Here is a 20,584-nt window from a genome sequence, read left to right on the forward strand (position 1 = left end):
GAATGTCCATATTCTGTCCATAAATCAGAATATGGACATTCATAACAACTCTGAGAGAGAACCACAACTTCTGTTTCTGCAGTTGATGAGACCAAGATCCTAAACATTAACACGCTGCACCTCGCCATATAGCTGGAGAGAAAGGTCTTTCTCTACCTATCTCAACTCTCATCTTTCTACACTAGAGTAGAAGATGTTTGCTTCCTTTAGTTGTCTCAAGAAGTCACTTCTTCCCATGGAGCAGGTGCAGTTGTTAAAACAGAAAGTCCATTTCAGATTGGCTGCAATGTTAGGAAGAAAGTTGTTTTCTTCCTCAAATGCCTTTGGCTTCACCATGGGAATCCTCACAACACCCTTTAGTAAAAACACACTGGTTACCCCAGTCAGAAAGGGCCTGGACCACTGGAGTCGGAGTTGTGTATTGTCTTTTTCACTGTGTTGGGAGACTACATGACCCAGATTCCCAGAACAGAATGTTTTCTGGCAAGCCAGGGCAGCTGTGGTTTCTGAATACTTCTCCACCAAAGGAGTTTTAAAGTAGCCAAGTAGTTATTATGCCTAAAACACACATAACTCATCTGATTTTGAATGCTGAGAGTTATATGTAAAAGGCGGAAAAAAAAAAAAAAAAAGGACGTCAGATTTTTTGACAAGTATGCCAGTTATGGAAAGACCTGCCTGGTGATTCTGTATTCTCAAAATGAAAGTCTTTCACTTTATGTCATACATCAGGAGAGGAAATGAATAACAATAGAGACTTTTCTCAGAAAAGCCACTTTAGAAAAATTCTATTACCCTTCTACCCTAAGAGAAGAGATACAGCCTACATGCTGTTTCAGACTGTTTCTACTCAGGGCGTCGATTTGTGTCAAAAATAATTGGATAAACATTCTCTCCTCTTACATAGTTTGGAAGTAAACTAAATGTCCAAGGGTAGAGGATTCACTAAATTAATTCTGTTTGTTTATACGATCGAATGCTGTGTAGCCAGTATAGGAACAGAAGATCTGAAGTTGTGGGAGAATACACATGCTAAGTGAAAAATATTACAATACTTTGTACAGTATGACCATACTTATTTAAGAAAATACTGTATTTTGTACTGGTGAATAGAAAAATGTCAAACGTAATAAGAGTAATCATCTCCAAGGAGATAATGAGTGGGTTTTCCCCTCCTTTTTATTGTATATACTTTCAAAAATAAACCGCATAGCTTCTATAATATGAAAAAAGTTAAGTATTTTTATTAAAAGAAAATCATGGACCTACGGCAAGGAATCCAAACTCCTGGGAATTTAAATTAAGATCCTAAATCTGGGATCCCTGGGTGGCGCAGCGGTTTGGCGCCTGCCTTTGGCCCAGGGCGCGATCCTGGAGACCCGGGATCGAATCCCACGTCAGGCTCCCGGTGCGTGGAGCCTGCTTCTCCCTCTGCCTGTGTCTCTGCCTCTCTCCTCTCTCTCTCTGTGTGCCTATCATAAATAAATAAAAAAAAAAAATTGTTTTAAAAAAAAAAAAAAAAAAAAAAAAAAAGATCCTAAATCAGAATTAAGTAGGGGAGTGACTTCAGCAAGCATGGGATTTGGTTCTGGGTTACTCGGCCGAGGTGGCAGTACTTAGTGTGTTCTTGGGGCTCACAAAGGTAGGGACATTGCCATGGAAAGCCAGTCCTGCCTTTGGAAATGAACTGGCTTATGCCACTTCTCACTCCTATGAGCAGTGAGCCCCAAGTGGCCATCCAGCAGGGAGGAGAATAATCTGGTCTTACTGCTTGCCTTATCTCTAGTGACTTCCAGATACCTGATACAGTGCCTGCAGCAATAAACACAAACCGACATACCACAGAGAGGTAGATTACAGTGAGAAAACAGGAAAGGGAGCTAAGTACCCAGAGAGAATTATCATCCCGCTCCCACCCTGGTCCTGCTGTTGGGGTACTTTGGTGACAGCTATGGAAACAGCTCTAGGTGATTTCCCTGGGCTCACTGGTGACTGTAGCCACTGAGCAACAACACGAAGGGCTGCAAAATTGCACCTCTCGTCAGGCAGAGATCTGAAATCCCTGAGGTGGTCTGGGAAGCTTCTGTGCCTCCAAAGGGGACAGCCACTGCTTTTCCCAGCCATTTGGTGCTGCATAGTAATATAGGCCTGTCCTCGTTAGATCTTCTGGCTTTCATTTTTTTTAAACAAGAAAACCAATTTTTAACATCATAGAAGTCAAAACATATTTAGGAGCCATCTCTTTACAACCTTTCTTTCTCTAAGGATTTGGTAGTTCCAAAAGATTATCCATCCAAGGACATTTTTGCGTGACTCTATCACTGCCCAGAGATTCTATTATTAGTGTCACTCCTGTAGGCTAAGGACATTCTATAAGAAGCAACCAACTGCCTTCTTGAAGGGATAGATAATGTATCACCCAAATTAGCACCCCTAACCCAAGGGAAATTATAGCTGTCATCCAGCAAAGCCTAAAGGCATAGGAGGACAGGGTCAATGTAGATGTAAGCACTACCCACTGAAGTCATAAAATAGTGTGGAGTTCACTGAGGAAGGAGAAGAAACTGGCTTAGATCTGCCTAAGGGTGTAGCTATCTCCCTAGAAAGAGAAGGACACCAGCACAGGGCCAGATAGCAACCGAAGAACATCAGAGGGAAGAAAGAGCACAGGATTTCAACCTCTTTATCCCAGATCCACCTCCTTCTTGAAGTCTCCTTTCGCAGCCTCCCTAATTGGGATGATTCATCCCTCATCTGAACCGCTGTACACTTTTTAACTCAGTCATAGCCTTCAACATATATTCTTCAATATTCTAGTTATTTGGATACTGTGCCATCTCCTTTCCTCAGTTAATAGTAAAGTTTAAGTGTAACCTGCAGGTGTGGGGATAAGCTGCTTTTAAGGCAGAGATCATGAGAGTTTCATCATCATTGAGCTTCCACACTCTGCCAGGTGCAGACTAGGGATTGTAAGGTATAAATGGCACAGTGCCTACCTTCACGAGGTCCTTGCTCTAGCCTGGAGGGTGTGCATAAACAATTTACAAGATGATCCTCATAGTAAGAGAGATATGAACTTTGCTGAGGGTGTGTGGTATTTCTGGGTTTTGTCATGAGGGAGTAGTGACAGCAGCAATGATGGTTTCAGTGGAGCCAGGTAGAGTGCTGAGCCCATGTATTAGGCCATTAGAGGCCTACTCACAGAATGGGTCCCTAACTGAGTTTAGAGTCCAATTTGGAGATATACACATACACCCCCTAACAGAAACAGTTTCTCTCCTTAAGTATTTCTGAAAATGGAAACAAGCTCTCTCACTTCCCTTTCCAAAGAAACATTAGATCAAACCAAAAGAACACACATCAAAGTGAGTACAATTACCTACCAGCCCTTGACCATCTGGAGCTCTACAGGCTCCTCCTTGGTGAAGAAGCCAAGCCTACTGTAGGTGATCTTGAGTACACAGGCTGGAATAGGATTGAGGAGGTGTCAAGGTTTCAGTGAAAGTGTACAGGAGCCACCATATTGAAATCTGTGATTCTAATGCAGGCTGTTGCCCACTAGGTTTATTTCCAGTTTCCAACCTGTGATTTGGAAGTGTGATTGGGAGCTCTTTCCTGGTTGCTTGCATTAGCAGGATGGACATTATTGGTCAAAAATCTGAGTTCATATGCAAACAAAGCTGCTGATGATGGTTCCTGCATCTCAGAGCTTATCCCAAGTGGTGACGGGCTGGTGGAAGCAGCCAGGAGCCAGTTCTAAATGGTCAGGAATGTCTGAGGCGTAGACATTTCAAGTTGCGCTGGTCAAGCCCACGTAAGTGAGGGTGTTGAGATAGATTATCTGGGCAGATAACTTGCCCATCCTCCCTTTAGGTGAAAACAACCTAAATTTGGTCCTGTTGTGCATTCAGGGAGCCTCCCTGCTCAGCAAGACAGAGGCCATAATTTGGCATTTGAGCAGGTGGGGCAGGGAGAGCAAGGTTAAAATACCAGGAGCCATCAAGGAGGGAGTCTGCTCTCTTTAAAGCAGGTCTTCCCAATGGCTGGCTCAGCTGTCATTTGCATGTTGTGAGCAGTGATCACCTGTGCATTCTTTGCTTTTATCTCTCTTGTTCCTATTACCTGTGATAACTACCTTTTGATTTTTTTTTTGTTTTTATATGCATCAGATTGATTTTTTTGTTTGTTTGTCAAGGAATACAATAAGATGAAAAAGATGTTAATAAGATTGAAATGAAACTTAATTCTCTGGCCCCATCCACAAAATGTAAATGGAAGCTAACTAGTACTTTTTGTTCTTGGCGATGTAACTGTGGGTTCTGTGATATTTGATACCTGCTAGCCATAGCCACAGTTTTCCTTTGGATTTTCACTCTCCATCCCCCATCATCCTCACCTGCATTTTGATTGAGAACAGGTCACTTTATATGATGCGTGTGAGTCAGTTTCTAGATTTTAAAATCAATATGATTTTAACGAAACGAGCCCTTTTTTTTAAGAGCCCCTTTTTAAAAAAATATATTATTTATTCATTCATGAGAGACACAGAGAAAGAGGTAGAGACATAGGCAGAAGGAGAAGCAGGCTACCAGTGGGGAGCCCGATGCGGGACTCCATCCCAGGACCCCAGGATCACAACCTGAGCCAAAAGCAGATGCTCAACCACTGAGCCACCCAGGTACACTTATTGCCTTAAGTGTCAGAGCCTTACAAGTTCGTTGCTCTTCAAACTGCCCAGTGCATGCAGATCACAAGGGGATCCCCTCACAATGCAGATTTTGGCTGGGTAGGTGTATGAGGCTGGGGACTCCGCATTTCTTACAAACTCCCCAGAGGCCTATGCTGCTCTTCCACAGACCATGTTTTGAGAGGCAGAGATAACAAAATTCCTCTCCAATGTTAATCTTCTTTGATTTAAGGCTAGCAAATAAAATTGAAGCTTTCATTGACTGTCACAAATATTAAGTGCTAAAATTCTTAAATTATTAAGATCAAATTTTCCTATCTTGTAAGCTTAAAAAATGATTGCTTCTCACCAAGTGGAAAATGTGAAATTCTCATTTAACCATGGCCCCCAATCATCATTCTTCCCCAAAAGGGTAAAAGATCTACTAAGTAATTACTTTTTAAATATTACTTGTAGGGATGCGTAAATGTAAAACCTTTGCTGACAAGTAATGGTGTGTTGCTCACCTAAGTGAGGCACATACAGATAATAGAAAAATCACTAGACTCAAAAAAAGCAAGGAAAAAAGAAAACAAACAAGGAAAAATCCAGGGGTTATTTAGAGTAAGCTAAGAATTTTACAAACTAGGTAGGTGGACTTTTTTTTTTTTAATTCAATTTAGTTAACATAGAGTATATTATTAGTTTCAGGGGTAGAATTTAGTGATTCATCAGTTGCATATAACACCCAGGGCTCATGACATAAGGTGCCCTCCTTAATGCCCATCACCCAGCTACCCCATCCCCCTACACACCTCCCCTCCAACAACCCTCAGTTTGTTTCCTTAGTTCAGCATCTTTTATGGTTTGCTTCCCTCTCAATTTTCATCTTATTTTACTTTTCCTTCCCTTCCCCTCTGTTCATCTATTTTGTTTCTTAAACTCCACATAGGAGTGAAATTATATGGTATTTGTCTTTTTCTGACTGACTTATTTTGCTTAGTATAATACGGCTGGGTGGACTTTTAATAACTATTAACAAAAGAGAGCCACTTATAGATTTGAGGATTGGTTGAATAATAATCTAAAGACTAAATATACATTATTTTTACCTTTTTTTCCCCATGTCCTTTAGAGAAATCAACTTTTCAGTCATTGGTCAGTATGTGGATTATCTTGTGGAAGAACAGGGAGTGAAGAATATTTTTGGTGAGTCATCTTTAGAGATTTCTCTACATATCTCTAGTCCACTCCTTAGAAAGTAGCTGTCACCTGGTTACTAGTTAGGGAGTCACAGTGTCTTGTGTCATAAGTTATGATTGAGCCTAGCTAAGCTAAGTAAAATTTGGGAATCTGTAGACTCATCAATTTTAGACCTGGAAAATACCTCAAGAGATTATCTAATTTGGTAGTATACCTTCAAAACAGATAAGGTATTGTTTTTATCCCAACTTAAAGAAGAAAATTTATGGCTCAGATGTATTATTTACAGTGCCTAGAGGCACTTAGCCAAGAAATGGTAGAGTAACAGCAAAATCCAGACCGCTCTCTCTTAAGAATGAGCTTTATTGTGTCTTCACCCAGACCTTTCATACAATAAATGTAGAAAGGCTCTAAATTCAGAACACAAAAGAGTCACAGGTCCAGCATTACCCTCATTTATGTCATAGACAATAGAAATTTTAAAAATCAGACCTTGAACATTTTAGGACTGAGAACTATACTTACCTATGATTGAGTTGCCCCTTGCCTAGTGTTCTGGGTGCTTGGCCCCTTAAACTGGACACTATAGCTTTTTCTCAAGCTACTATTCTACCAACAGGGGCCCCTCAAGGACTGGAAGTACAAGGTCATAATCAAGGCAGATTAAAACTGCAAAAAGGTGTTCAGGGCACATGTCAAAACCAGAATCTGATTACAGAATCATTTGGTGTCCCCCTACAACTGCAAGCCATGGTCAGGGAAGACGGATTCTTATTCTCCAAAGGGCCACAGATCTCCCCTGGGTATAGGGAAGAAGCAGGAACATTTCTACTAGTAGAGCATACTTGAAGTGTCTCAAGAGCCCAAAAGAGTGATAAAAACACTCTTTCCTACTCTCACCCCTGCTTCTCTACCCCAGCTGAGTGCTCAGTATTTGGAGATCCAAAATGCTGCCATATGCATTAGGCCCCAGTAATGTATCCTAGTGCCATTTGCATACTTTCTGTGGTCCATTAAGAGATTATTGTATTAGAAGGGAAAGTTTTGGAAACACACAGCTCTGGTTTCAAATTTAGTGATTCAGAAACTCATCTTTTTCATCTGTAAATGAGAAGCATCGTTTATACTTTGCAGGGTTGTTGTGAGGACAAGTAACCACGCAAGAATGCTTAAACAAGAAATATTAATATCCTTGGTGTTTTCTTATGAATTACCATGGCAAGATTGTCCTTAGAATCTGCTCATCACGTAAAACTATAACCTGAGGTCATTGTAGACCTGTAGTATGCACCACTGTCCTTGTAACTCCCACTTATGCCCCTTTGACATCCCAGTACTGGGCAGTGTTGGTTTTCCTGCCATTCAAGCCCAAATAATAGAACTGGGAGGTGTGTTTGGAGGGTTGCCTAAAATGAGGATAGTTATCTAAGTCTGTATTCAAGTACTTGCTATCTGTCCCTGATAGCAAGGACAGATATGTAATTACAAGTCATAATTCACCTGCCCGCTGCTTTGAACAAGGTGAAAATGGAAAAAAAAAAGTCTTAAAAAAAATTTTAGATAAAAATGGAAACATGCCATTTCCCATCCAGATTCCATCCTCTGATCTTTCCCCTTCCTCTTAAGCAGGGAGTTCTGACTTCAGTGTTGGTGTTGGAGGAGCAAAAGGAATTGGTTGGCCCCACTAACTGTCTCTCTGTTTGGAACAGTGAATGGCACAACGGGAGAAGGCCTGTCCCTGAGTGTCTCAGAGCGTCGCCGGGTCGCAGAGGAGTGGGTGACAAAAGGGCGGAACAAGTGAGTGGCGTTACCAGGATAAAGGCACTCTTCAAGAGAGCTGCCTAGAGTATGGCTGGTTTTTTTTTTTAATTTTTATTTATTTATGATAGTCACACAGAGAGAGGGAGAGAGAGAGAGGCAGAGACATAGGCAGAGGGAGAAGCAGGCTCCATGCACCGGGAGCCCAACGTGGGATTCGATCCCGGGTCTCCAGGATCGCGCCCTGGGCCAAAGGCAGGCGCTAAACCGCTGCGCCACCCAGGGATCCCGAGTATGGCTCTTTTCTGATGACACAGCCTCCCACCTTCTGGTCAGAGGTCAGGCTCAAGGCATGAGGATCTTGGCACTTTGGCGAGGAGCTGAGGCAGAGGAGCACCCCTCCTTTCTGGGTGTAAGGGCAGCCTGACTGTATGGCCCACCTGGCTCCCAGAAGGCCTATCTAGAAGCTGGAAGCTGCCCCTTATCTATTGACAAAGCCAATCCCCTGGGTTACTCATCCTTGAACTGAGGGGATGAGAAGGGGGAGTGCTGATGAAAGACTGCTGTCCCCTTGCCCTTCTGAACAGCTCCTGCCCCTTCCCCTCTCGGGATGAGTACCTGATGCTTCTTTCAGCCCTTGCTTCCCTACATCTCTGTGCATATGACTTAGCATGCTCTTTATGGTGCTTCCTTTTATAGTCTTAGGGAACTTTTGGTATCCTTTAAACTTCAGTGTAATGGTATATTTTTGTTATAATGCTCAATTCATGCCATGGTAAACAAATGGGACAGGATCAGTTCAGTAAGCACACTCAATTCACCAAGAAACAAAGAAATTGTTGTCTGTGATGTTGTGTGTTCCGCACTGTGCTGGCACTGGGGAGATGAAACCATGTTTCTGCCTTCAGCTTGCTTGCCATCCAATGGTGATGTCAGATCATGAAATGTAACACTGATTCTTCTGATAAATAGCATAAACAGGGATGAGAGAAGGCAGTGAGAGATGTTGCCTTAGATGGAGGCGAAGATCAGAGGTAAGTGCCAAGTGAGCCTAGAGCAGATATTGTCAGTGTGAAGCCCATGACCTCCTTGGGGATCCCTAAAGGGCTTCAGAGCACCTCGAGTACTCTGAGACCGTATGCAAGGCTGAGTGCATGTCCACAGAGACAGTTTCTGGTGATGCATTGGCTTTCAGCTCATTTCCAGTCAGATTGTGGGCCCCAAAAGATAAAGACCATGGACAGAGAAATGAGGAATGTTAAGGATCAACATTAAGAAAAGCACCAGAAATGGTGCAGCAAGGATTCAAACAGTGCCTGGCATGTAGCAAGTATTATACAGGAATTCATTGTAATCATTTGCAGTAGATGCTGTGTTCATCATCAAATTTGTTATAAATGTTGGATGTTGTGCAAGTCCTCAGGTGGAGGGCTGAGAAGACCACTTGGTTTGAGGTGACTGATGACCTCAGAGAGAATGGAGCCAGTCGGGTTGTTGAAATAGACGCAGTGTGCAGTGAACTGTGGATTGGCTGCAGAAGTGCAGGGGTGGGGGGCATGAGTACAGCTCATTCTCAGAACATTTTCTGGTGAAGGAAAGGAGAGATGGAGTGGTAGGTTAAGGAGGAGGAAGCAAGATTAAAAGAAGGGTAGTTTGTTTTAAAGTGGGGAAGTCTTGAGCATGTTTCTCTGCTGAAAAGACATTGTTATGGGAGAAGAGCTTAAGAGAGAGAAGACAGCTGATACCTTTGAGAAGGTCTAGGGGGTGGCAGGTTGAAACAAAACCAAAGATAGAGTAACTTCAGAGGACACCTGGAAAGAAAGCATAAATGAGGATGTGGCTAAGCATAGAGGTACACAAGAGGAAAAGTGTGGCAGTCTGTGTATGAAATGTCTATACTTCTGGTGTGTTGTAAGTGAGGACATCAACCAGGAACAAGGAGTTGGGTTGGAATCAAGAGCTTGAGAATAGTCCAGATTTGAAGTAGCCACTGCGGGGAATTGGAAGGGAAGTAAGTCATGATGACCAGAAGGCTTTTTGGAGCCTCGTTCTCTTAAATTGGGAAAGGACAGGTTGGTATGAAAGCCATAGGATGGTTTTCTGTAGCAGCACCTAGCAGCAGGGGGGAAGGGGGAAGGAATGGGATGGCTCGTTTTAACCTAAGCCAGGAGAAGGAGTTTGAAAGGTTTAAGGAGATTGTGCAGAAAAGCTGCTGGTAAGAGTCCAGCAGTCAACCTTCCTTTCTCCTTTCAGAGGTCTTATACTTTAAAAATACAACCCTGAGGTTATATAGCCCTGGGTGGCTCAGTCTGTTAGGTGTCTGCCTTCAGCTCAAGCCATGATTTCGGGGTCCTGGGACCGAACACTTGGGTCATTGGGCTCCCTGTGCAGCTTAGAGTCTGCTTCTCCCTCTCCCTCTGCTTCCCCTACCCTCTCTGTTGACTCTCTCTCTCTTTCAAATAAATAAATAAAATCTTTAAAAATGCAACCCTGGGGCACCTGGATGGCTCAGCAGTTGAGCATCTGCCTTTGGCCCAGGGCATGATCCCGGGGTCCAGGATCGAGTCCCGAGTTGGGCTCTTTGCATGCAGCCTGCTTCTCCCTCTGCCTATGTCTCTGCCTCTCTCTGTGTGTCTCTCATGAGTAAATAAATAAAATATTTTTTTAAAATAAGAATAAAAATGCAAACCTAATCACATCACTTTCTTAGTGAGGGCCCATTTCACCTGAGGCACGACAAGTCAGAGTCACTGGGGACTCACTAGTGAGACCTAAACAAGAATGTTGTGTTTCCATCCCTTGAGGATGGCATGTGAGTTTTTCAGGGTCCCTCAGAAGAGTCGTTGGGATGACTGGACTCACAGCTGCGTTTTATTCATCCTATTCTGAACACCAGTGTCACTCACTGTGGCCTCTGCCCATGGGGATACATGGAGCAACCCCAAAGATGAATATTAGGGTCTCAGAGGAAACCTCTCATAAGAGGCCAAGTTCTGAGGACTTACAAGACAGGAAAAAACTTTTTACAGTGAATTCATTTCTCATATGGCTTGTTCCGGCTGTACTCTTTGAAGAACCTCTTTATTTTTATCTCCAACCAAAAATACCTCCATTTCATACCAATCTCCATGCACATATCACCATCAAATATACCATCTAAAACAATGCTTTGTCAGAGTATATCTTCAAATACTGATTAATTGATTCATGGTTTCAAAATTCCACTTGGTTGGACCTTAAATTTTACTCTCTGGATATTCTTTTTTTTTAATCCATTATTAGATTAATTTCAAATAGACCACTATAGAACTTAATAGTTTTGAGATTGAGATTAGTGAGATATTAGTTCACTGCCAAAACCAGCACAAACCTGTGTGGTGCAGCCCTTCTATGTTACTGTAAACTTCCAAGTGATCCAACAGTGTTTTCTCTTTTGCAGGTTGGATCAAGTAGTGATTCATGTAGGAGCCCTGAGCTTGAAAGAGTCACAAGAACTGGTATGTATGTAGGTCCATCTGAGAGAGACCACTCAAGGGACCTCCTTTTTCTTTTATTATTGGAGCACAGTTAACATATACAGTGTTCTATTAATTTCAGGTGAATGACATAGTGAATCAATAATTCTGTGTGTTACTCAGCACTGACCATGATAAGTGTAGTCACCATACAATGTTATTAACAACATTATTGACTACATTCTCTATGCTGTACTTTTCATCTCTGTGACTTGCTTATTTTATAACCAAAAGTTTGTGCCTCTTAAAAAAAAAAAAAAAGTTTGTGCCTCTTCATCCCCTTCACCTATTTTGCCCATCCTCCCGCCTTATCCTCCTCCCCTCTGGCAGCTACCAGTGTGTTCTCTGTGTTTGAGTCTGTTTCTGGTTTTTTGTTTGTTTATATGTTCATTTGTTTGATTCCACAGAAGGGAAGGAGCTCCTTTTTTATGCTGAAGTTAAACTCAATACCGTTTTTGCTATATATTAGTTACTGTCATTGGGGAATATGAGATGTGGGGCCTCAGAACTCCCCATCCAGAAGCAGGCACAGAACCACAATGAGTAGCCCAAGGTGGTAACTCCTGGAGCAGAGTTTTGAATAGGAGACAGAGGTCCCTCTTTCTCTGAGCGAAGTAAGGGTGGGTATAGACATAGTTTAGTTTACAAGTAACGAGAACTTGAGCCAACCTCAGTTGCTCTCAAAAGCAGAAGGTGAAGCCATTTGCTGGGCCTGAAGGAGATGGAAGATGGGGTCCAGATGTGAAGAGTGGTAAAAATTGAGAGTCGCTGCCCCGGGAGAATGAGAAGGAAAACTGAAACACAGGAAGATTGTCCACACCCATGTTAATATCAGCATTATTTTTTTTTAATATTTTATTTATTTATTTATGATAGAGAAAGAAAGAGAGAGAGAGGCAGAGACACAGGCAGAGGGAGCAGCAGGCTCCATGCCGGGAGCCTGACGCGGGACTCAATCCCGAGACTCCAGGATCGCGCCCTGGGCCAAAGGCAGGCGCTAAACCGCTGAGCCACCCAGGGATCCCCCTAATATCAGCACTATTTACAATAGAAAGAGGTGGAAGCAACCCAAATGCCCGTTAGTGGCCAAACAGATTAAAAAAAACAAAAACATGGTACATACATAGTATTAAAGGACAGAAATGCAACTAAGTCATTTAAAAGATCAAATTGGCTTTATTGAGTGATTCATGAATCCAGCAACAACCAGTCTAGCAAAGAGAAGGGAGCTCCATCAGGCTATGGAAAAGGAAAGGTTTTAAAGACAGAGAGGAATCAAGAAAAAAGAGATTATTAGCAAAGAACACATTGTTTTAAGCAAGGTTGCCCTCCTAAGGGGAATAGTAGAGGTCTGGCAGTAAATTTCCTAGGGCTGACCAGGATATTCCATGTGGACAGTTTAAACGTTACATTCCTGGGAGAATTGAAACTGCAGTCAGGTTAGGTATAAGTCTTGGTTTGCTGATGTGGGACCTAACATAAGGGACTCCATTTGGGTCCTGTGGTTTTCTTTTTAACAATACAATGGAATATTATCCTTAAAAATGAAGGGAATCCATCCTGTCACATGTAGTAATATAGGTGAACCTCTTTTAGAACTTTATGTTAGGGATCCCTGGGTGGCGCAGAGGTTTGGCGCCTGCCTTTGGCCCAGGGCGCAATCCTGGAGACCCGGGATCAGATCCCACGTCGGGCTCCCGGTGCATGGAGCCTGCTTCTCCCTCTGCCTGTGTCTCGGCCTCTCTCTCTCTGTGTGACTATCATAAATAAATAAAAATTTAAAAAAAAGAACTTTATGTTAAATAAGCCAGTCACCAAAAGACAAATACTAAATGATTCCTCTTAAATGAGGTATCTAAAGTAGTCAAGTTCATAAAAACAGAAAAAAGTACAATGGTGGTTACCAGGAACTAAAGGGAGAGAGAAAGAATTATATAATGGGTATGGAGTTTCAGATTTGCAAGATAAAAAGTTCTGGAGATCTGTTTCATAACAATGTGAATGTATTTAAAACTACTGAACTGTACATTTAAAAATGATTAAGGTGGTAAATTTATGTGGTTTTGTCACATTAAAAAAAATTTTTTTTGAAATAAGCTTATATGCCCAACATAGGGCTTGAATTTATAACCCTGACATGAGGAATTACATGCTTTACCAACTAAGCCAGCCAAGCACCCTTAACTAGTTAATTTTTTAAGAAGTACTGCTCAGAAGTGCTAAAAACCAACTGAAGCTAGAAGTCATAAATTTGTCTTGCCACCATTCAACTAAGTTATAAAAATTTCTTTCTAGTTACAATCTTCTACCAGAACATGGGTTCAAGAACACAAACAATTGGATTGCTCCAGGTTTAAAGATTAGCAGATTACATGGAGCAAAGGGCAGGAATGGAAGGAGTTAAAGTTTCTGGCAGAAAAGTACCTGACCTGGTGACTTTGAGGACTTTGTGAATTGGGTAAAAAAAGAAAGATCAAAAGTATTGAGGTGTTTACCAGAAGGCCCAATACCTGGACCACTACTAAATTAACCATGTTTTCAGAATTTATATATTCTGATTCCAAAGATTACAGTGACTTGATCTAGCCCCAACATCTTCTTGATGGGTTTGTTTGTCTTTCCGATTACTGAATTTAGAGATGGGGCGTATAATACATATTCACAAAATTGCAATTCAGTACTCTTAGGCAAGCCACAGGGAAGGTATATTGCTAGATGGTTGTGTAATAAACCTAGAATCAGGACTTGGAGGCTTGATTTATCCTTCTTATGCTTGATTTGTTCTTAAAATAGACCTTTCAATTAAGGTAGTAGGATGTAGGAAATTTGTTTTCATCTCTTTTTAACTGCGTATGTGTAATATAAATTTTAAAATATTGTCATGGCATGAAAGACTGTCATCCATTGGGCTGAACACTTGAATAGTATAGAAATAATCTTAGTATAATCTCCTGCTATAGAGATAATCCCCTACTATGGGGAAAATCTTTCCAACAAGACCATAATTTGGTATCTGCTTAGCTGTAACTCCATTGGATGATATTTGAATGGGCACAGGCATCAACTGTCTTTTAGCTGTTTCCTTTTTCCTTGTTTTCAGCTAAAGTTATCCTTCTACTCTTGTCCAAAACAGAGTGTTAAACAAATGTTCAAACATATTACATCCAACTGGTGTTAATGAAATTCTACCCAATGTCACAATTGGTCTTTAGACTATATCCCGGTCTTCTCTTTGGTTCTCCTACTTCTGCAGAAAGCAAATCACATCTATTAGAGATTGATATTATTAGTTAAAGTCTCAGAGGAAAGCGTTTTTCCCTTTTAGGTTGGGAGGGGGGCATGTTCTGAAGCAGTCAGCAAATCCCTTCTATGTGCGCAGCACCATAATTAACTAACTGTACACGAGTGATTAAGATCTGACCCCTGCCTTCGGGAACTCCTTCTGTTTGAGAACAGTAGCCGTATACACTCTCTTGCAATGTAGTAGATTTAAGGTACTCTAACTTGAAATAGATAAGAATGTTTTGAAGGCCCAGCAGAAGGAAATAGTCATTTTTGGAGGGAGAATTTGAGAAAACTTCAGAATAGTGGTACGATGAATCTTCCTTTATGTGCATAATCTTTTTCTTCTGAACCTTTCTCAACTGCATTCCCAATCCATAAATTAAAATTTTTAATACACTTAGAATAAATTTTAAAATATGACTATTATATCATTGGACAGGAGAGACTCCTGGGCTGAACACTAGAAGAGAAATTATACTTGTGAGTTTCTCTATTCACAGTTATAACTTATCACAATGAACCACTCATGTCTCCTTTAGCAAAGTATTTTTGCATTCACAAAGTCTGAAGAATAAGATTAAATGCACAGGTCACCTCCACCCAGGGTCTCTACTTTGCAATTTGGGATTTTCCTGGTAATGACATTCATTATTACATTTGGCTAATTTTCTGCTATCTTGTGGTGTATCAGTTGGCAAATTTGAAATTCATTACAACTATCAGTATCTAAGCAGTAGGTGAATATAATAAATCACTTATTCCAAGATGGTTGTGATATTGTGATTTATAATAAATATATATATGGTCTTTGTCCAGTTTCTGGTGCAGAGTTCCTAACACTCTTGCAATTTTCTGTGATGAGAGCAATAAAGATGGCCTATTATGTGAATGAGGTGACTCTTAGAAAGCAGCTAAGGATGAGGGCCGGTTGCCAGGAGAACCAACCATGTGATCAGAGGATTGGAACTTTGAGTCCTACCTGACTTACACCTCTGTGGAGAGAGGAGGGACTGAAGGTTGAATCAGTCACCAGTGGCCGGTGATTTAATCAACCATGCCTATGTAGGGAAGCCTCCATTATTTTTTTTTTAAGATTTTATTTATTTATTCATTCATGAGAGACAGAGAGAGAGAGAGAGAAGAGACACAGGCCGAGAGAGAAGCAGGCCCCAGGCAGGGAACCCAACGTGGGACTCGATCCTGGGTCCCCAGGATCACACCCTGGGCAGAAGGCGGTGCACTAAACCGCTGAGCCACCCAGGCTGCCCGGGAAGCCTCCATTAAAACCCAAAAGGGCAGGTTTCAGAGGGCTTTCAGGTTGGTCAACATGTGGAGATATAGGAAGAGTGGTGCACTCACACTTGGGAGAAGACAGAGAAGCTACAAGCCCTCTCGCCATACCTTGCTCTTGGCATTTCTTCCACCTGGCTGTTCCTGAATTATATACTCTTATAATACACTGATGGTCTAGTAAGTAAAATGTTCCTCTGAGTTCTGTGAGCCACTCTAGCAAATTAATTGACCCAAGAAAGGGATCATTAGAACCTCCAAGTCGGTGGCCAGTCAGTCAGAAGCACAGGTGATGACGTGGGCTTGTGACAGGACATCTAAAGTTCAGGGAAGTACGCTAGTCTTATAGGACTGAGCCCTTAACCCATAATCTGATTCTGTCTCCAGGAAGATAGTATCAAAGCTGAGTAGAATTGCAGGACATGCAGCTCTTATCGGAGAATTAATTGCTGGTTGATGTGGGGAATCACTCCTCAACCTACAGACATCAGAATTGTGACCAGACCCGTAATGGTCTTTTTTCTTCTCATAAAGGCCCAACATGCAGCAGAAATTGGAGCCGATGGCATCGCTGTCATTGCACCTTTCTTTCTCAAGCCATGGAACAAAGGTAAACAGATAGTCTAAAACACACAGTGCCTTACATGGTCCACTTCTTTTTGACTTCATTCAAACTGGTTATACTGAACTTATGAAAGTAGTTGTATGGACTAATGGTGTGCAGTTGCAGCAGTACAACAGCGTCCAGAATATCTGGTCTCCCTGGATCCATGAAAGAAAAGGCTCCTTTAAGAAGGGCTTCAACTCTTTTTCCAAGTGACCTGATTAAGTCATTCACCAAGCCCCAGGTCAACCTACAGGTGCCTGTGGTTGAGTCAGGTGTCCATTCCTAGTCGAGTTGGCTGTGTAGAATGTCAGAGTCACATGGCTTGGAAATAGTCCAGCAAAGCATGACTATTTTTCTCAAAAAAGAGGAATGTAAGTGATGGGCATCTTGAGACTATGTGTTCTATTCAAGGTTGAGTGACTAATGAATTTGAGGGAGATTTCACAGAAAGATCCATTGTCTACCAAAATACCAAGTTAATTGCTTTCTCCTTCTTGTCTGCTTTCTCTATGGAAACTATTTGTAGTTTCCAAGTATACTGAGTCTTTTTAATCCTTCTGATTAGCAAACAAAGAAATATAAATTTTGAAAGGATTGAAAACAGACAATCCATGATTGCATGCATGATTAAATAAATTCATAGCCAAATGTGATTGAATCAAAATTATTGTGAAATATCATCTATTATTGGTAGAAAATAATTGTTAACATAGGATAAGTAATTTAAATTCTGCCATTTGGGGAATTGAAGATGAACATTTTAAACGTTTTTTTCACATGGTTATAAAAATTTTACATGAATACGTTTCCCAAAAAGAGTAAAGGAAAAATAATGAGTTCTACATAATAATTTTGTCAAATATTTATCAGGGACAGAGTACATCATCACAGTATTCAGATGGAGTACCTAAGATTCTCTCTCCCACTACCCAGTATAAGCGAGTCTGCTGGATTTATTAATCCTCTACAGTAAGGTCACAGTGAAAGCTTACAGAAGATGATGTTGGAAATTGCAAATCCTCAGTAAACTAGAATGAATTCTCTTCTGCTATATCTGGATTTCTCCCCAAACGGGAAAAGTGCCAACCCCTGGTTGAATTATTGTGAGATGTGCCACTATTCTTACAACTTCCCTCTTTGAGCAAATGTTTATCTTTTGTTATAGAATTTTCTCAGTTACAACTTGATGGTTCTGATCCTAATGCAAAATCCCGTGTTCACTGACCACATTTACCCCTGTGGGGTAAGAGTATAAGAGTCCTACTGATGGGCTTCTGGCTTTTATAAGAGTATTCCGTGAGCTTCTCTTATTATGTGTCATGCCAGTTTTTTAATGGTATTTTAGTACAGTAGGAAAGCAATCATCTTACTTTGGCCTTTCTACAGAAAAGTAAAATAAAACTTTGAATGAAGCGAATTGCAAAGACATTGCAGTAACAATCTCAGGGATGGTAAGAGTGATAGAGAACTTTCAGCTCCTGAGAGGGATGGTTGCAGTTCAATAGACGGTTAATTTTTTACCAGGGAAAGCCATTGTTTTATACTTGTTCACATCATGGCTTTTCCTGCTATTCTTTCAGATGTCTTGATTAATTTCCTAAAGGAGGTGGCTGCTGCCGCCCCAGCATTGCCATTTTATTACTATCACATTCCGGCCTTGACAGGGGTAAAGAGTAAGTACCACTCCATGTTTCTCTCAATGTTTCTTTCCCTCCATCTCTCACATCTTACCATTTCACTAAGAAACTCCCACTACATTTCACTCCACCTCATGTCACAAACATAAAACTGGTCACCAGATGGTTCCAATTGGCTCCAAAATAAGTCAGTCTTATCAAAAATAAGTCACTCTCAGGCAGCCCCGGTGGCACAGCAGTTTAGCGCCACCTGCAGCCTGGGGTGTGATCCTGGAGACTGGGGATCGAATCCCACGTCGGGCTCCCTGCATGGAGCCTGCTTCTTCCTCTGCCTGTGTCTCTCCCTCTCTCTCTCTCTCTCTCTCTCTGAATAAATAAGTAATCTTTAAAAAAAATAAAGCAGGGATCCCTGGGTGGCGCAGCGGTTTGGCGCCTGCCTTTGGCCCAGGGCGCGATCCTGGAGACCCGGGATCGAATCCCACATAGGGCTCCCGGTGCATGGAGCCTGCTTCTCCCTCTGCCTGTGTCTCTGCCTCTCTCTCTCTCTCTGTGACTATCATGAATAAGTAAATAAAAAATTAAAAAAAAAAATAAAATAATAAAATAAAATAAAATAAAATAAATAAAGCAAAATGGTCTCCTCTTAAAAAAAAAAAAATAAGGGGCAGCCCTGGTAGCTCAGCGGTTTAGCACCGCCTTCAGCCCAGGGTGGGATCCTGGAGACCCGGGATCAAGTCCCATGTCAGGCTCCCTGCATGGAGCCTGCTTCTCCCTCTGCCTGTGTCTCTGCCTCTCTCTCTCTCTCTCTCTCTCTCTCATGCATAAATAAATAAAATCTTTTAAAAAAAAATAAAAAAAAATAAGTCACTTTTATCATTGACACTAACTTATAATGAAAGATGCCTTTCTAGCAGACACCTTTTGTCTATCACACATACATCCACTTCTTATATGAGAAGACACAAGCCTATTAGCCCTGCAAGGACATCGACTGTGTCTACCTTGTACTCTATTGTATTCTCAGTGTCTGGCACACAGGAAGTTACTCTGATCTTTCCTCACTTTTCTTTTGGGCTTTTCTTTTATGGTTACTATGCTTCTCCAGGAAGGAGATTGTTAATTAGAGGAAACTTATTAGGGGATTATTATTTTTATTACTTATGAGAGACACAAAGAGTATTTTTTAGATTTTATTCCTTCCTACTTCCTTAAAAGAAAAAAAAGTAGAAGTTGTGCTTTGGAAACATTCATATGTTGTCTTTGAGAAATGGAAACCTTGGGGCTGAAATCTGATAAATATATAGGAACTACTAGGTGAGGGTCAGTGATGTCCATTAAAGAATAGCCCCTGGCACTCAGTGCAAATGTGAGGGGTGCTACAAGATGGGATTTGACATTTTCTGGATGTGTGCACATTAGTGAGGTATTTACTGTTTTGAGCAGTTCGTGCCGAGGAGTTGTTGGATGGGATTCAGGATAAGATCCCCACCTTCCAAGGGCTGAAGTTCAGTGACACAGATCTCTTAGACTTCGGGCAGTGTGTTGATCAGAATCGCCAGCGACAGTTTGCTTTCCTTTTTGGGGTGGATGAGGTAAGTCACCCACTGGCCTATCCCAGCCAGTTAGTTGCCCTCCAGAACAATTTGTAAAGCTGTTTATATAGCAGCATCTTGTCTCTTACTCTTTTTCATAAAAGTGAATACTCTGTGTCTGTTTTTGATTAGCAACTATTGAGTGCCCTGGTGATGGGAGCCACCGGAGCAGTGGGCAGGTAAGCCTAACTCATTTTTCCCAACAGTTATAAATGGAAAGTTACCCCCACCCCCACCATGGAGGCATTGCCGCCTATGTGGTTGTACTTCTTGTATGGACACCATGTCTAACAAAAAATGGCCTTTCCTTCCCCTAGTCTTTCAGTAAAAAGGAATTAAGTATGGCTTAGCAGTTTGTTAGCAACTCAGTCATTGTTATTATATTAGAAGCATCTGTTGCAATTAGAGGTAAGGCCCAGGAGCTAAGAGCATGCACAGAATTTGGCAGAAATTACTTGGTTGCTAACAACAGAAACCCATTGAAAGTAGCTAATGTGGAAGAAGATACATTATTATAAACTACTGGGAAATTACATAAAACTCAAGAGGAGGAAATGCAGCCAAGCCTCAGAGAAAATGAGAACCCAGGACAGCAAAGCTGTCAACAGCCATGGCAGATGGCTCTCCGTCTATGGTCCTCTGGAGATTCTACCCCTGCATCTCTTTGCACACCTCTTTATTTCCCTCTCTTGCTCTCCTTGTGTATTTTCTATGCTTCAGTGTGCACATGGCCAATCGTGGCTGCCCAGTCGTGGCATCTCAGGATATTACTGGCTAACACTCCCTGTTCATATCTGAGTCCAATCAGCTGCAGCCAGAGAAGTAGAATTCTGTGGCCTGATGCCTACTCAGCAGAGGCTTAGGGAAGGCAGGGAATTCGATTAGCATCTCCACTGCACATGTTAACTTAATTCATTAGAAATGTGCCTGCAAGTGATTGATTGAAATATTCATATTAACTGAAAGTGCATTTCCTCCCTATAGGAAAAGTGTAGGAGAAGCAAAGTAATAGTGATAACATGTCTTGGTGA

The 20,584-nt window shown here is 41.6% G+C and overlaps 1 protein-coding gene across 3 annotated transcripts in view; it reads left to right on the plus strand.

The window, feature by feature from the left end:
- Window positions 1-20,584, plus strand: part of NPL (N-acetylneuraminate pyruvate lyase) — a 39,214-nt gene that overhangs the window by 7,418 nt on the left and 11,212 nt on the right. For all 3 annotated transcript variants that reach the window (XM_038542249.1, XM_038542250.1, XM_038542251.1), the window contains exons 4-10: window positions 5,802-5,875; window positions 7,579-7,666; window positions 11,067-11,124; window positions 16,252-16,327; window positions 17,905-17,997; window positions 19,405-19,553; window positions 19,686-19,732. In XM_038542249.1, coding sequence (XP_038398177.1) covers window positions 5,802-5,875; window positions 7,579-7,666; window positions 11,067-11,124; window positions 16,252-16,327; window positions 17,905-17,997; window positions 19,405-19,553; window positions 19,686-19,732 — 585 coding nt within the window. The remainder of the gene's footprint in view (window positions 1-5,801; window positions 5,876-7,578; window positions 7,667-11,066; window positions 11,125-16,251; window positions 16,328-17,904; window positions 17,998-19,404; window positions 19,554-19,685; window positions 19,733-20,584) is intronic.

Source organism: Canis lupus, chromosome 7 (genome assembly GCF_011100685.1).
Source record: "Canis lupus familiaris isolate Mischka breed German Shepherd chromosome 7, alternate assembly UU_Cfam_GSD_1.0, whole genome shotgun sequence".
NCBI classification, from domain to species: domain Eukaryota; kingdom Metazoa; phylum Chordata; class Mammalia; order Carnivora; family Canidae; genus Canis; species Canis lupus.